The 17,090-nt window shown below is 33.9% G+C and overlaps 1 protein-coding gene across 2 annotated transcripts in view; it reads left to right on the top strand.

Moving 5' to 3' along the window:
* ARIH2 (ariadne RBR E3 ubiquitin protein ligase 2) overlaps positions 1 to 17,090 on the top strand; it is a 57,779-nt gene that overhangs the window by 25,827 nt on the left and 14,862 nt on the right. For both annotated transcript variants that reach the window (XM_003762242.4, XM_031959607.1), the window contains exons 4-7: positions 10,078 to 10,145; positions 12,545 to 12,608; positions 16,069 to 16,216; positions 16,928 to 17,049. In XM_003762242.4, coding sequence (XP_003762290.1) covers positions 10,078 to 10,145; positions 12,545 to 12,608; positions 16,069 to 16,216; positions 16,928 to 17,049 — 402 coding nt within the window. The remainder of the gene's footprint in view (positions 1 to 10,077; positions 10,146 to 12,544; positions 12,609 to 16,068; positions 16,217 to 16,927; positions 17,050 to 17,090) is intronic.

Here is a 17,090-nt window from a genome sequence, read left to right as displayed (position 1 = left end):
CTAAGCCTTAAGTGAAGTTAGAATCTTACAGTTTGAAAATCATTTGATTGACATATTGTATATAGTCTGCTTAGAAATGTAGAAATAGTTCCAGAAAGGCTAATTCAGGAAATGTTAACTTTTGAAAAGGGAAGAAAAAATATTAACTAAAAATTCTAGAGACAGTATAGCACAACAGGTCACACATTTATTCAGGTTATAAATCTAACCCTAGATTTTTGGGAATGCTTCATTAGAAACAATAGAGCAGCATCATTGTAATGTCTGACAAAGGTCTATCCTAATCAAATCAATCAACTTGTAACAACTAAGTGCTTACATTCAAAGTCACTGCTTCATGCAGAGGGGTGTGTGTGTGTGTGTGTGTGTGTGTGTGTGGGTGTGTGTGTGTAAAGAGCTATTTCATGTGAAATATATCTTATCTCTAGACAAATCTGTAGATAGGAGATAGATATGATTTTTGTAGGAAGAAAGATATATTGATATCTCTGCATGAAGCAATGCCTTAGTAAAGATTGACTGAATTGATTAGGATAGATCTTTGCCACACACATACACAAACACACATATATACACCTTGAAGTAATAGTGGCATTGGGAAATATTGATATGCTAAGGTCCAGGAAAAGTGCTGTGAGAAAAAAATTTTAAGAGGGAGAGAGATTGAGATGATTTTGTACTTGGTGGAAGTCAGAAAAAGTTTCACAGTTAAGGTGACCTTGAAGAAAGAGAGGGATTTTAACAGATGAATGTAGGGACAGTCTGAGCAAAGACTTAGTGATGAAATGGGGGAAAAGAGAATGGGCAATAGAGTTCACTCTGACCAGAATATAGAGTAGTGAAAATGAAAACTGGACATTGAGGTCAAAGGCTCACTGGAAGCTTTGAAATGACAGTAGTTTAAACTTTATTTGCTCGTTACTTTGTTGTATGTGCTAAGGTCAGAGAACTTACTATCTAACCTGTACGAGTAAGTTTATTCCATTCCAAAGTATTTGTGTGGATACAGCCTTAAATATGGTTTTTTTGTTTAGAAAGTGATGTGATTGCCACACATTGACACTTATGTGGGCAATCTGGATTACATTAAAAACAAATTTCTGCTCTTTCTGTATCTGTACAAGAGATAAAGTCTATTACTTTATAGAAGTGTGATTATGTAACGTCTGGCATATTTTAACATAGACAGGAAGAATTAAAATCTTCCTTCACATACATATGCCTACAACATTTGTTGTTATAATTAATGTATATTGTGATTATTATGTAGTAGATTCTATTCTAGAGAAGCTGCTTTTCACCTGGGAAGAATTCAGTTCAGTTTGTTGTCCAACAACATGCAAAATGCTGTGCCAGGCCCTGGGGAAAAGTATAATTTGGAAATTCGTGGTTCTGTGATTACTTCAAATTGCTATAACATGTTTGGTTGTAGAATTTTATAGGAAAGTAACTTTTCTTGACTAAGGTAGATAGAGAACAATCTACATTTTTACATTTCTTAGGTTATGTCATGTACAATAACAGAATTTATTTTGTAGTACTTTCTCATATTTATCAATTGGACCCTAAAATAGGATACATTCAGTTATTGAATGGCCTCATAGACAAAGAACTTAAAATTCCCACCAATGTAGCAGATAAAGCAGATATCAGTATCTTCCATAGTTATTGAAATACAGTTTGTGAATCCAATAAATTTTTTGGAAAATATAGCTTTTTTGCATTGTTTTTATATAGCAGTTGTGAAGTTAGCCCCATGGTCTTTTTGAAGTTTGAAGCCTTTTCATTTATCCAGAGCATCCTAAAGGACTTGGAGGAAATGGTTGTAGATTCAGGAAATTCACTGTCCTAAATGAATGTCAAAACCTGTTCAGATATTTTATGACCTTCAGAATCATAACTTTATTGTGGATTCAGTTAGGGAAGAATGATTTACATACATATTGGACCTAGTCTAGTAACACCTTTATTCTTGTAATGGTTCAACACACATTTTCTAAACTATTCCACGTAAGATGATATGCTGAGCACTGTTGGAGAGATGGAAAAAGTATAAGACAAAGTCCTTGATTGTAAGGAATCTAGTGGGGGAGACAGCACATATAGAAGAAGTAAAACAATAGTATAAGATTACTGTGTCAATTATATACAAGCCAAAACATGTATAATGACCAAGAAAGATGCAAAATGAAGTTAGACTGGACATGCTAATTTGGGAGAAAACTACATAGAGATTTTATGTGTATATGTGGGAAGATAAGGTGTAGGGATACGGTGCGCTTTCAACCTAATGAATAAAATACATAACCATCTGATTCAGTCGTGTAAAGATAGCTCCTTTACATGCTGTGATTTTCATTTTTATAATTACTGGTACATGCTTAGTACTTTTATTCTAAGAACAGAAAAGTTTTAAATATATCCATTGCTAGATTTTGCCCCACAAGGGGAAAAAAATTTAATACAGAGAGAACTGTCTTATAAGAAGTCACGAAGCATGTTTGAATTAGAGCCAAAAATAGAGCTGTGCTTTTGATTCTTGATTCACTACTTCTGTCACTAAGGCTTTAAATTGATAGAAAGAAATTATTTTTAACAATAGATAGGCTACAGACAAATAAAATTTGAGAATTTTTTTTTGTAGGCCAAAGAAGGCATTTGTCATGTTACTCTCTGAGATCCAGAATTATGTGAGTCCAGAAATAATACAGAAATTTTGTTCTTCCTGATGATAATTGTTAGTCCTCTGGTTCTTTCTTTAAATTATGTTTTATCTCTTTGTGTATATATTTTGTAATTATTTTTCCCCTTGTCTAGTTTATATCTCCATTATAATGTAAGTTCTTAAAGGGCAGGGATTTCTTTGTATCTGTGTTTCTAGCAGAATCCTTACATATAATAAAGCTTTAAATACTGGTTGGATTGTACTAAAGATTTAAAAATATTCATTTATTAGGTTTCTGGGATACTTAAAGATCTTTGTATCTGTTTACTGTAGTTAAAAAAAAAAAAAAAAAGCTGGTTTTTAATACCTAGTGTTGTTCACTATTGAACTTTGTGTAGGAATTATGTCTTAATTAGCAACAAAATCAAGGAGGATGTTGAAATCAATTTTTATCTGCTTAGGGATTTGGTGCTTGGCAGTGAAGTAGGTTGACAGATCCTAAGGAAAGGAGAAAACTACTAAGGCATTTTATATACTGAAAGAGAGAATCATGATGGCTTCAGGTCATTTCTTGCATGAGAGCTAGCTTTTTGTATTTATTTCAACTCTAGGCATTATGTTTGTGAATAACATGAGTTGTAAATAATATTTTGTCTAGGTGGAAATTTGTTATTTCTAGGGTTAAAATCTCATCAGTTTTGATGATAGCGGTTTTATAATGAGCCAGATATTAATTATTGTTCAGCATTAATGACATTTTAGAATTTTTTTTTTCACTGTGCTAAATTTTTTTTTTATTTTGATAATAGCTTTTTACTTTCAAAATGCATGCTGCAGAGCTAGTTTTCACCATTCACCCTTGCAAAACCTTGTGTCCCATATTTTTCTCCCTCCCCTAGACAGCAAGTAATCTGATAGGTTAAACAGGTACAATTCTTCTAAACGTATTTCTACATTTATCATGCGGTACAAGAAAAATCAGATCAGAAAGGAAAAAAAATGAGGGGGGAAAAAAAGCAAGCCAACAACAAAAAGGCTTGAAAAAACTACATTGTGATGCACATTCAGTCCCCATAGTCCTCTTTCTGGATGCAAATGGCTCTTTCCATCACAAATCTATTGGAATTGGCCTGAATCATCTTATTGTTGAAAAGAGCCATGTTCATCAGGATTGATCATCACATAATCTTCTTGTTGCCATGTACAAGGTACTCTTGGTTCTACTCACTTCATTTAGCTTCAGTTCATGTAAATCTCTCCAGGCCTTCCTGAAATCATCCTTCTGATCACTTCTTATAGAATATTCTATTACATTCCTATACTTTAACTTATTCATCCATTTCCCAACTGATGGGCATAGGATCTATTTTTTGTAGTGTCAGAATCAATAAAAAGATAATGTGAGTTACCTGTCAGACTTGAGGATTAAATAGTTATACCTGAAAATTAAAATTTGAGTCTTGGTTTTGAGTGATGTTAATGCATGTCTTAACACTTAACACAGAATTCCAAAATTGGAAAAGACTTTAAGTATCATCTAATCTATCCAGAAGTATGAATTGCTGTTGTTTTTGTTCTTGTTCTTGATAAGTGGTCTTTAAAGTTCTTTAGTGGCATAGACTTGACTACCTACCTGAAGCAGAATATTCTATTTATAGACAACTCCATTTATTTGGAAAAGGTTTACCTTACCTTGAGTCAAAATTGGCCTCTCTGTGACTTTCACTTGATCCTTTTCTGCTTGTTGAGTCCAAAGAGGAAAAAAATCTAATTCTCTTTAATAAAGATCCCTTGGATATGAAAACATCTGTCTTGTTAACTCAGTTCACTTCTCTGCTTAGAAATCCCCAGCATTTCAAGCAGTCTTCAGATGGCGTGACTTTATCTCCTTGCTATCTTGATGTGGTTCAGCATGTCAATATCCAATTTAAAGTGTGGTACCTATAATATAACACAATACCCCAGATATGATTTGACTAGGACAAAAAACAATAGGATTATTACCTCATTTATTCAGAACATTATGCTTCTGTTAATTCTAAGATTGTTTTGTCATAGCACATTGTTCAATCAAATTATGAGTCCACTTAGACATTTTTCCGTAAAAGTTGAATTTTTTTTAGATGACTCCAACATTTTATTAAGGTTTCAATAAATTTATATAATATGTAAATGGAAAAAAATTTACACTGGCTTCATGATCACAATCCTAAGCCATTAGAATAATTTACTAACAATAATTAGCAAAAGTAACTCAGGAAAATAAGCAAAGTAATGAAAACATAGTTAGTAGTATTAACTGTATCTCTTATTTCAGGAAACAAGGCATGTTATGAAATGAGTATATAGTAATGCACAAGATAAGACCAAAAATAATACTGAACTTAATTTCCTATTCATTGAATTATGTATATTCTTTTTTTTTTTTTTTTTTTTTAATATGGCAAAGCTCTCCTAAACTGTAAAAGTCAGAATTTTTAAGAGCCTTCTCTCTCCCATATGGATTAAGGAATTGGAGTGAGGCAAGAGTAGGAAATGGATGGGGAGGGTAATCCCATTTAAAGATAAAAGGTGCAGTTTCTTTAAAAAGAAGTAAATGTGAATATTTCCATCTAGTACATACTTTTGCATAGACTAATGGCTTTTACTGTTCATTTCTATACATGAATTTTTTTGTAAAGTAAAATTTTATTGATTTTTTTTTTTTTTTTTTTTACATCTTCTAATTTTTGTCATCTTTCCTCTCTCAAAGAGCTACCCCATATAACGCAGAATATTTTCTTTAAATAGAGGACAAAAGGGAAAAAATTAGCAAAATCAAATGCCCTGGGAGAAAAAAAATCTGAAAATCTATGCAGTTATAGAACTGTGGGACACTTAACTTTGCAAAAGAGTCTGGAGACATTTCTTCTAATATCCCTTCTTTGGGGCCAACTTTCTTCTTTTTAATTTTATAAAATTCAATTTTGATTATTTTTGGTTCTACCACTGACATTTTTATAGACATCATGTATATTGTTTCTTAGCTCTGCTTAATTTTACTTTGTATCAGTTCATATAGATCTTTTCATATTTGTCTGTATTCATATTCATAATTTCTTATAGCACAGTTAATATTTCATTATATTTATGTAACAGAAGGTTTTTTTTTTTGTTTTTTTTGTTTTTAGCTATTATCCAATCAATGAGTTTCTACTTTTTAGCACTTTGATATTTAGCACTTATAAACATATTGGTGGGCATTTGTGGGAGTGTACAACTAATGGAGTTGTATTTTAAAATCTACCATAAACTTAGTTGCATATTCTCTGGATCAAAGGGTACGGACATTTTAGTTAATTTTTTTTTTTTTTTTTTGCATAATTCCAAATTATTTTTTGTATGGTATTAACTAAATTACAGTTCTACTAACAATGTGTTCTTACCTTCTTACAAACCCCTCAGACATTGATTACTCCCATTTTTTGTCATCTTCACCTGTTTCAATGATAAAGTCTCAGTATTGTTTTGATTTGCATCTTATCAATGATTTGGGGCATTCTTTTACATGATTGTTAATAGTTCACAACTAGATAGCTCAGCAGATAAGTGTTGGATGTAGAGTCAGAAAGACTTATTTTCTTGAATTCAAATCTGACCTTATAGAAACTTTATTAGCTGTGTGATGCTGGGCAAGTCACCCAACCCTGTTTGCCTCAGTTTCCTCATCTATGAAATGATCTGAAGAAGAATATCACAAACTATTCTTGTATTTTTGCCAAGAAAACCCCAAATAGGGTCACAAAAAGTTAAACACAACTGAACCACTAATTCTTTTTTTTTTTTTTTTTTTAACCTAATTGTTCATATCGTTTGATTTCTTATGTATTGAAGCATGATTTTGGTCTTATCTGTATGTGTTAGGTACATCTATTAGAAACCAAACCTTTGCATAGAAATTTGACAAAGATTTTTTTGTAGTTCAACTGCCACCTTTCTTGGCCTACATGCTTTTTGTGTTTACAGAAGCTTTTTAGTTTCCGGTGGTCGAAGTAGCCTACTTGTTAATTTATAATTGCACTCATCCTTTCTTTGTTTAAGAAGTTGCCCCTATATCTCTAGGGGCAACTAGATGGCACAATGGATAGAGCACCAGCCCTGAAGTCAGGAGAACCTGAGTTCAAATCTGGTCTCAGACCCTGTGCAAATCACTTAACCCCATTTGCCTAAGCAAAAAAAAAAAATACATCTCTATGGGAACTGAGTGTGGATCACAGCATAGTATTTTCACTTTTTTTGTTGCTTGCTTGCATTTTGTTTTCTTTCTCATTTTTTTCCTTTTTGATCTGATTTTTCTTGTGGAGCATGATGTAAATTTAATTTCTGCTAGAATGCTTTCCAGTTTTCCCAGAGTTCCTTATCAAATAGTTAATTCTTTCCTAAGTAATTTGGTTTTCTTCAGATTTGTCAAATTCTGGTTGAGTTCCAATTATTTTTGATTCTGCCTTGTTTAATCTGGTCCATTGAGCCACTTCTCTATTTTTTAACCAGTGCTAAATGATTTGGATGAGTGCTGGTTTATAATATAGTTTGAGGTCTGGAATTGCTATTATTAAACCTTTATCCCTAGTTCTTTTCATTATTTCTCTTATAGTCTACGTCTTTATTTATTTAAATGAATTCATTATTATTTTATCAACTTCCACAGTGTTTCTGTAAAACATTAAAACTTTAAACAGATGAATGGATTTCTATCCATGCGTCTTGTGTAGTTTACTTTTGTTAACCTAAATTTCATCATGTAGGTCCTTTCAAATGTTCCAGTGTGTAAGATTTTTATAGATCCTGATTAGCTCTCTACCTGAACATTGAGTCATCTGAATTTGATAACATGCCATCTATGTCTTCATCTATTATCATTAAGAAACCATTGATAAAGATGCTGATCATAGCCTAGTTGAGGACAGAGTTACTATCCTTCCTTCAGGCTAACATCATTCAGGTTTCCAGATTCACTCACTTTACAAATTTCAGAATGGTTGGATCATTTCATAACTTCACCTGTAATGCTTTAATGTTATGAGTTGTATTTAAAATTTTTTAAATGAAGTATCCAGATTCCTAATTTGTGTTCTTGCTGTACAATTGAGTTACTTTCTTAGCCCCCATTTAGTTTCTAGGAGAGGTAAGGATTTTTTTGTTTGTTTGTTTTTTAAGATTCCCCCCCTCCCCCCAATTACATATAAAAAAATTTTTTTAACATTGATTTTTTAAAAATTTGAGTTCCAAATTCCTTCCCTTCCTCCTTCATTTCCCCCTCACAGAGAAGGCAAGCAGTTTCATATGTTGGACATGTGCAGTCATATAAAATATATTTGCATATTAGTCATGTTGTGAAAGAAAACACTGACCAAAAAAAAATCCCAAACTCCAAGAAAAATAAAGGTTTAAAGAAAATATTCTTTGATCTGCATTCCATCCAACTTTCTCTGGAGATGGATTGCATTTTTTTTAAATCATAAGTTCTTTGGAATTGTCTTCGATCATTATATTATGTTTCTGAGAATAACTAAATCATTCACACTTGATCATAGTATAACATTACTGTTAACTACGTAAAACGTTCCGCTGATTGTGCTCACTTTACTTCACCATAGATTCATGTAAGTCTTTCCAGGTTTTTCTGAAATCATCCAAATAATCTTGTTATGAGATATGTGAAATGTGATATGTAAACATACAACAATTAAAACAGAACTTGAAGAAGAATTGAGGAGACTTTAAATAGCAAAGGCCAGAACTCTTGAATGACCCTGTAGTCATTTATTATGCTGCATCATTTAAGTTTCTTAAATCAGTGTTTCCTTAAAGTTCTTGTATCTGTGTTGATACTTCTCAAATGTACAGTTATAGAAAAAATTTTTGATTAAGTCATACTGTCTTCTTGCAAGATAAGTTTCCTGATCTATAAAATGGTTTGGAAGTTCTTCCCAGATTCTGAGTTTCTATGAGTTAGTCTATGATTTTATAAAAATCAGCCATCTTATTATCTGTGAGGTAACTTATCTGATCTTCTGTGTGTAAATATCCCATCAGAAGTTGTCCACACTGAAACATCTAATATATCTAATGATTAAAGAATGGTATATTAATGTAGTAACACCTAATAATATTAAAGGTGGTAGGAAATGAGCCTAGGATTGAACCTACCAGATGAGGAAATGTAGCACCTTCTCTGCAATTTAAACCTTTTCTAGAGTTGCCTGAAATACCTTGACTTGCTCAGTGTCATTCAGCAGGGGGAATCTCTCAGGTAGTTATGCCTTCTTGTCTCCAGTCAGCAAGACCAGACAGAGTTCAACTCCAGCCTTAGGGGCTTTGGCTTTGTGACACTGGGGCAAGTCACTTAACTTCTTTCTGCTTAATATTCTTTATCTGTAAAATGGGGATGATTATTTTACCTACATCCCACAAGAGTTTAGGGGGTGAAGTGAAATAATCTTTGTTAATGACTTTACAAACCTTAAAGTGCTAATTAGATGCTGGTTGTTTAAAAAAAATTTCTTTAAACTATACATAATAATAATGCAAGGAAATATAGACCTATATGAAGTAATGTACAGGAAGATTAGCCGACTGGAAATGATAGATACATTTGAGTTCATATGAATGTATCTATGGTATACATATGTGGATGTATATATACACATATGCACACATACATTTTTATACAAGTATTTGTATGTATGTGTGTATGTATGTATATATAGAAAAAGGTAACAGGAATCATGATCTTGTAGATGGCTACAAAGTAAGCACAACTTTTTTGTTTGGTTATTTTATTTGCTTAAGATGCTGAACATTTTCCCCAACTTATTTTTGTATGTTTATTTTCTTTTTTGGTTATTGTTTGTAATAAAAACTTTTAGTGTTATCCAATGTTGGATAGGTTTTCTTTTTTTTTTTTTTTTTTTTTTTTTATTTAATAGCCTTTTATTTACAGGATATATACATGGGTAACTTTACAGCATTAACAATTGCCAAACCTCTTGAGTTGGATAGGTTTTCTAAGAGAGATTCCATCAGACTTCAGTCATCAGATTACAAAATTTTAAGGAGTATAAGAGAAGGAAAGTGATTTGCTCAAAATAAGAATTAGTCACAATCAGAGCCAACTAAAATGCTTTGTACATAAGAAACTCTTATTAAACAATTGTTTAATTTTCATGAGGATTAGAATCTGTTTTTTTTATTCTTTATTATACCTTCTTTTCTTCCTATGCTGCTGAGAGAGCTGTGACAGTCATTTAACATTGTCCATATTGCAAATATGATTTCTTGATTCAAGAAGTTAATTTGTATCCATATAGGAATATTCACTACTCTTAAAAAGATATGGTCCTAGTTTGACTCCTTTTCTTTTTTCTTTCTAGGTGTCTCATTCAGTGGCTAAACTTGTATTAGTTAATTTTCACTGGCAAGTCTCAGAGATACTAGAAAGGTAAGTGTTTGGGTGAAGGAATGATTTTTTTACAGTCATAAAGCAAAGTATCAAACACTTGGCATTCTTCTAATAACACCCTAAAAAATAACTATAGGAATGGTGTTTATTTTTAAATGGCAGAGTTTAGAATTGTTATTGGAAATGCCATTTTACTTTTCTAGCTGTGCTTTTGTGAGAGCAGAGTCCATCCTGTGACTGGCAAGATTAATAGGCCTGTTTTATTAGAAAGTATCTAGAGATGTTGAAAACTATCTTCACATGTATTTGGAAAAATAAAATACTATTGAGAAAAAATAAAGTTTGGATTAGAGGTTTAAAAAAATTACTATACCATCCATATGGGATCCAAGGATAGCAGTTGAGTGTAATAATGTGGAATGAAGACTTCAGTGCTTCTCTCCAGAATTACTATTCAAAAGATCTGCTTTGTCACATTTAAAATGACTGTGATTTTGTCCCTAGTTTTGAGCCACCACTGTGTCACTGTTATTGATACATTAAATATATAAGCTTTCTTGTCACAAATAATGATATTTGAAATTGTCTCCTTCAGCCAACCGTAAAGTTACTTAGCAAAATAGAAGTGTGATTCTGTAACGTGCTTCTTAGGCTATTTGTTTTGACCACAACATTCATTTACAGATATATACTATTATTATCTCTCTAAACTGGGGATAGCATTACCCTTCAAGCCTAAAAGCCCAAGTGATATTTATTCATTTACAGGGGCTTTGGTACTGTTAATCCTATTTCCTTCAGGATCCAATATAAAGCCCTTTGTGTGGCATTTCAACCTCTTTATGACCTGACCTGTTTCTGCCTTTCCAGGCTTCTCCTACTTGACTCTATACTTCCTCTACTTTGCAGTAGCCATTTGCTGTTCTTGCACATATTGCACCATTTCCTGATTCCATTCATTTTCATAGCTTGACTTTTATACTAAGAATACCCTCTTTTTTTTACCTCTGCCTTCTGGCTTTAAGACTCAATTCATAGTTCACCATCTGCAAGAGACCTTTCTCAGTCCCTCCATCTCCACCCTTCTACCCTCATCCCTTACTATTACCTGCCTTCTCTAGGGGATGGCCTCCCTTTTACACTATATATATCTTGTATGAACAGAAATGTTTGCATGCAATTTCCTCCATTAGACTGAGATCTTTGAGAGCATGGACCATGTTTTTATCTTTATATACTCAGCACTTATATAATGTCTGACACATCATATGCCCTGAATAAATACTTGTTGACTTGTGGTGCTTACTCTGTTGAATGCTAGGTGTAATAGCCTCCTGTGAGAATTTTTCAAATGAAGACATTTAGAATTGTAGAATTTAAAGTTGGAAAGGGTTTTAAACCATATGTCAATCAGTAAGATATCGTTGTCAGCTGGTCTTCTGGTCCCTACTTAAGTGCCTCTGATAAAGAGAAATGTTATTGTTTTAAAAAAAGAGAACTAAATTTGGGATCAAAGAACCAAAATTTAAGTCTCTACTGTACCCTTTTGTACTTGTTTATTATTATTTTCATCTACAAAATGAAAAAGAAGCTGTGGACCAGAAGCCCCCCCATTCTTTTCTCCCTAAATCAGGGATGTTTTGATCTCTGAATTGCCTCTTCTGCTGTAGGACAGCTCCACTTAACATTGGTGGAAATTCTTCCCCATATTTGGACAGAATCTGTCCGTTCATCCCTTATTGGTTCTTGTGTCTTGTCTGGCACACAAAATAAATTTTGTTTTGTTTTGTTTTTAATCTACTTGACCACTTCACAAATACAAATTTACAAATTGGGTCTTTGGAGTTACCATTTCCTTTGATCAGGACACCATACTATGTACTTTTTTTTTTTTTTTTTTTTTTTTTTAAGCATGCACAATCACACTCACATTATATGATGAATTACTAAAACTAGAAATACAACCAGTAACTCTGTAAATATAGTTATCAGTTTTCTATTTGAAAGAATGCATCTTCATGTAAATTAAATTGCTAAAATGATACATGTTAGCATGTTAGCTAAAATGATAATATTTCTACCTTGGATTCATAATATTAAATATAGTGACTAACTTTCTATTGGGTTTTTTACCTCAGAATGCTTAAAGTCCTTCACAAAGAATATCCCATTACAGGTTAGTATAAAGAGAGGCAAAGCTTGTTATACCAATTGAAAGCACAGTAGATTCAGATTGGGTGGAAAATTTTCTCTTTCTAGGAATAGTTTAGAAACCAGAAGCAAAAACATATAAGATTCTTCTCTGTAGTCCCAGTATAGTTTATTTAGGTTTTTTAGCCCATCGTTCCTTTGTTTAAAGAGAAAGAGAATTTATTTATGTTTAAATTCCTACTTTTTTCTAAAAGGGTTTAAAAAAAATCCCATTTTTTGTCTTTTAGACACAAGTCCAATTCTGCTCAGCTGTTAGTTGAGGCCCGAGTTCAGCCCAGTCCATCGAAACATGTGAGTACAGACAGTTCTCACTTTACGTAAGTGGACCCTTCCGCAGACCTCTACATAAAGTGATTTTTATGTAATGCAAACTTGCCCAAGATTGTGGGGAAGGGAGGGAAGGAAACAGGAAGGGGACCACATGCTTTTGGGGGAGAGGGGACTGGCATATAGTTCAAGGACATGTGGGTTCTGGGACAGAGATGCAAGAATGGAAGAGGAACATGTTGGTACTAGGGCTGGCTACATGGGAGCCTTTCTAGAACTGAAAGGAAGAACAAGTGGAGATGGAGAAGACATATGGGGGCTGAACACATAGACTGGAGAGAAAAGATACACAGGGGACAGATGTGTGATACTTAAGAGTAGATAAGACATTTGAAGATTGGACACAGGTGGGTGGGAGGAGTGGGGCAAAGGTCTCTTCTCTCAGCATTGGGAGTCTCAAGCCAAGCCCCCAATCTGGTGACAGTGGGTCTTTTTGTATATCTGTTCTTCTGCTTTCACTTGGAAGGTTTTTTGAAAGGGGATTTATTTGTTTTGGTTGGGTTTTTGTTATTGGATTTTTTTCTTTTTGTTTTTTTGTTGGAAGGGGTAGAAGGCTATGGAATGCCCGAGCAGAGGGGCATAGGATTAGGAGTGGTGGGAGTGAGCAAGCGCAGTACTTCACAGTAAAGTTATAGGTTTTGGAATGCGGATTTCTTTCAGAATTCTTTACGTGAAGTTGAATTTGCGTAATGTGAATTTATGTAAAACGAGAACTGTCTGTATCTCCTTCCTTCAGGACCACAGCTCTTTCTTCTACATTGGTATTGCTGTTTGGAGATTTTCCTAATATCATTAATGTAATTAGGGCTTTGTTTAGAGTCAGATGTGCCAAAAATGTTTCCTCTTTCAAATACGGACCTTAATCTTTTATTACAAAGATATTTTTCATACAAATAGAGAATAAATTACTGCCAAACTTTGAGATGTTTATCTTCCTCTGTCATTTTCATTCTTTATGTATGTATACCTTGTCCTTCAGCCAGGTCAGATCACTTATCATTCCCTAGGCTCGCTTCATGCTATTCCATCTTTGCTCATGTTGTCCTCTCTAATTAGGTTTCTTCATTCCTTCTTCCATTTTTGCTCACATCCATCATACCCATATTTCAGAATCTGTATCAGAAGAAACAAAAGCTTCCCTGATTCTTTCCCTTCTCTTAGTCAGTAGTGATTTTTGTTGTCCTCTTAATTTCTATAGCACATTGCATTTAGCTACAGTTTTAGCACTTTTCTGTGTTGCCTTGCATTGTGAGTGTTTGTGCCTCTGTCTTCTGTTCCTAACTATACTGTGTGCTTTCTGAGAGCAAGTCCTATTTCTTGCCTATTTTTGTATTCTCTGTAGTGCCTAGATATTCACTAAGTATGTATTGTATATATGAATTAAAGCCAGGGTATACAAGACTTCAGGAGAAAGAGGTAGTCAGAAGTCCTACCTGACTCTCTTCAACAATGAGATGATTCAAACCAGTTCCACTTGTGCAGTGATGAAGAGAGCGATCTACACCCAGAGAGAGAACCATGGGAACAGAGTATGGAACACAACATAGCATTCTCACTCTCTGTTATTTGCTTGCATTTTGTTTTCTTTCTCAGTTTTCCTTTTTATTCCTTCTTGATCTGATTTTTCTTATGCAACAAGATAACTGTATAAATATGTATATATATATATATTGGATCTAACATGTATTTCAACATATTTAACATGTATTGGACTACCTTTCAGCTAGGGGAGGGGGTGGGGGAAAGGAGGAGAAAATATGCAACAAAAGCATATTTGTTGGAATGTCAATGTTGGAAAAATTACCTATGCATATCCTTTGTAAATAAAAAACTTTAATAAAAAATATTAATAATAAAAAAGTCTTACGAAATTTAGCAGTTAGCACTGAACCAAATATATAATTCCTTCTGTCATCCCAAGAAATAAGCAACTTTATAGACATAAAAGAAAAGTGTGTGTGCGTCTCTATTTGTGTGTTATTTAGTGAAAAGACAGGAGCTTCACATGAAGGTCATGGATTCTCTTTCTCTGTTTGGGTCATTGTTGAGACTAGTATCAGGAAGAATGCTACTAGTGTCAGATAATTTGTGAATGTAGAATTAAAAGTTTTATATTACAGTTTACTCAAGATCCTAGAAAGAGCTCCTTAAACAAGGGGAGCTTCCCTCTGTCTTCGAGTTTTAAGTAGGTCATCTCCCAGCCATGTAAGAATAAATCATGTAATGAAACAAGCAAAAAGTGGTACATTTGGGGGTATCTGGATAGCGCAGTGGATAGGGCACTGGCCCTGAAGTCAGGAGGACCTGAGTTCAAATTTGACCTCAGGCACTTAACTCTTCCTAGCTTGTGACCCTAGGCAAGTCAACCCCAAATTGCCTCCCTTCCTCTTCCCCCCAATCCATATACACACAAAGAATTAAAACAACTAAACAAAAAAAAAGTGGCACATCCTATAAAAAGGTGTGCCATAATTTCTCCACGTAACACTTTTTACCTCTGTTAGAAAAGGAAGAAGTAGGAGCAAGTTTGTGTTAATTGCTAACTCTTCTACATACCTTGGAATGGGCATGACTACTTTTTGCTAAAAGGTGATCAGCCTCATCAGGATCTTATGTGAAGAAACTGAGGGTAAAATAGGTTAAATAACAAACTCCAATTTTCTGATTCCTTATCTTTATATTTCTTATGCTACGTGATATTGTCGTAAATTACTGTATATGTGAACCAAGGCTTAGAGGAAAGCATTAGCTCCTGACTTTGGGGAATGAGGAAGAAGATTGGTTTTAAAAGTTGTATCTTTGTATGTTCAACAAATGTAAGATCATAGGACTGGACTAGAGGGCATCTCAAAGGACATTTAGTCTGCTTACTTTCCCCCACCCTATTAGAAAACTGAGACTTCAAGAAGTAAGATGACTTGCCCAGGGTTCCACAGCTGAAGAGATAGGGAATGGCCACATCCAAGAGAGAAACATGTCAAGAGGAATCTGGAAAACGGAAATAGTAATTTTTTTCAAGTCTTGTTCTCTGCTATGAACCTTACCTTATGCCTCCAGCTCTAATGCTGTTGATGCATAAAAGGCCTTACATCAAGTTACAACTTTGAATTGGGAGATATTTACAGATTTGACCCCTATTTTGTATAGGATCTGGAAGGAAATGATGATGCTTACTTTGAAGTTAGGGACCAAGACCACCCGCAGTTCTCCTTATAGGTATTCTGGTAGACACAAAAAGAATAATTTGTTTATCTTGATTTGCCCCTAAAATAATTCTCTGTCTTTACTTCCAAAGGTGACAGGAGTGAAGTTTGTGATCATATGATAATGAATTTCAAGGCTCTGTTAACATTTAATCATGCATCTTTAGTAAGAAATTTCTGTAGCTGTCTTTTAGACTAATTAGTTTATTGCCTGTTCCTAGGTAATGGTACATTCCTCCCATCACTGTGCAGTGTGCATGCAGTTTGTTCGAAAGGAAAATTTACTCTCTTTGGCTTGTCAGCACCAGTTTTGCCGAAGCTGTTGGGAGCAGCATTGTACAGTGCTGGTGAAAGATGGTGTGGGAGTTGGTGAGTTGTCATTTGGACTAAGTTTAAGAATTTACTCTGGTAGTATAAACACTGGAAAGCATAGTAGGTAGTAGGTTGAATTTTCTTTCATAAAAGTTGTTTAAAAGATTTTTATCATACAGGTGAATGTTTCTGCTACTCTTAAGTGGCATATAAATTAAACTTAACTTTATAATTGCTTCTTGCTCTTCTAATGTGACTTGTATGTTACTGAAACCAAATTAATAGTACTGTCAAAATTTCATTCTGCTAATGATTAACCAGTTCAACTAAATGGAACCAAATACAGCCCAGTTTTCCCCAACCAAATCTGGCTGCTTTAAAACGTGTGTTTTGCCTGTAATTGTTTTATTTTCCTTGTACACTTATTATTTTCCCTTTCAGAGAGTTCTCATTTTGATGTGTAGGCTGTAGTTGGGGCAATACTTTTTATTTTATAACACCTGCAGAACTTTTAGCATTAGTGCTTATTGCTGTATATATAATGATGGAGGACTTTGTATTTGCACAGTTATGGCAGTGTTAATTTCTTGTTTCCTTTTGGTTTTTGTTGTGGACTTGAGAAAGTTCTTAGGTTGGTAACAAATGAATACGTTGTCCTTCATGACTCATCTTTTATTCCCCATGAAAACTGATTAATCCTCTCATACAAACTCCAAGAGAAAAGATACATTTGATTTTCATGTGTATGCCTGTGTCGGTATTTACTAGGGGTCTCCTGTATGGCTCAGGACTGCCTTCTGAGAACACCAGAGGATTTTGTGTTTCCTTTGCTGCCTAGTGAGGAGTTGAAAGACAAATACAGGCGCTACCTCTTCAGGGACTACGTGGAGGTATTATTTTCACAGCCTTGGCATTTTTTGCCTTCCCTTTG

This window comes from Sarcophilus harrisii, chromosome 1, assembly GCF_902635505.1.
Source record: "Sarcophilus harrisii chromosome 1, mSarHar1.11, whole genome shotgun sequence".
NCBI classification, from domain to species: Eukaryota; Metazoa; Chordata; class Mammalia; order Dasyuromorphia; family Dasyuridae; genus Sarcophilus; species Sarcophilus harrisii.
This window is presented reverse-complemented; position numbering and strand designations above follow the sequence as displayed.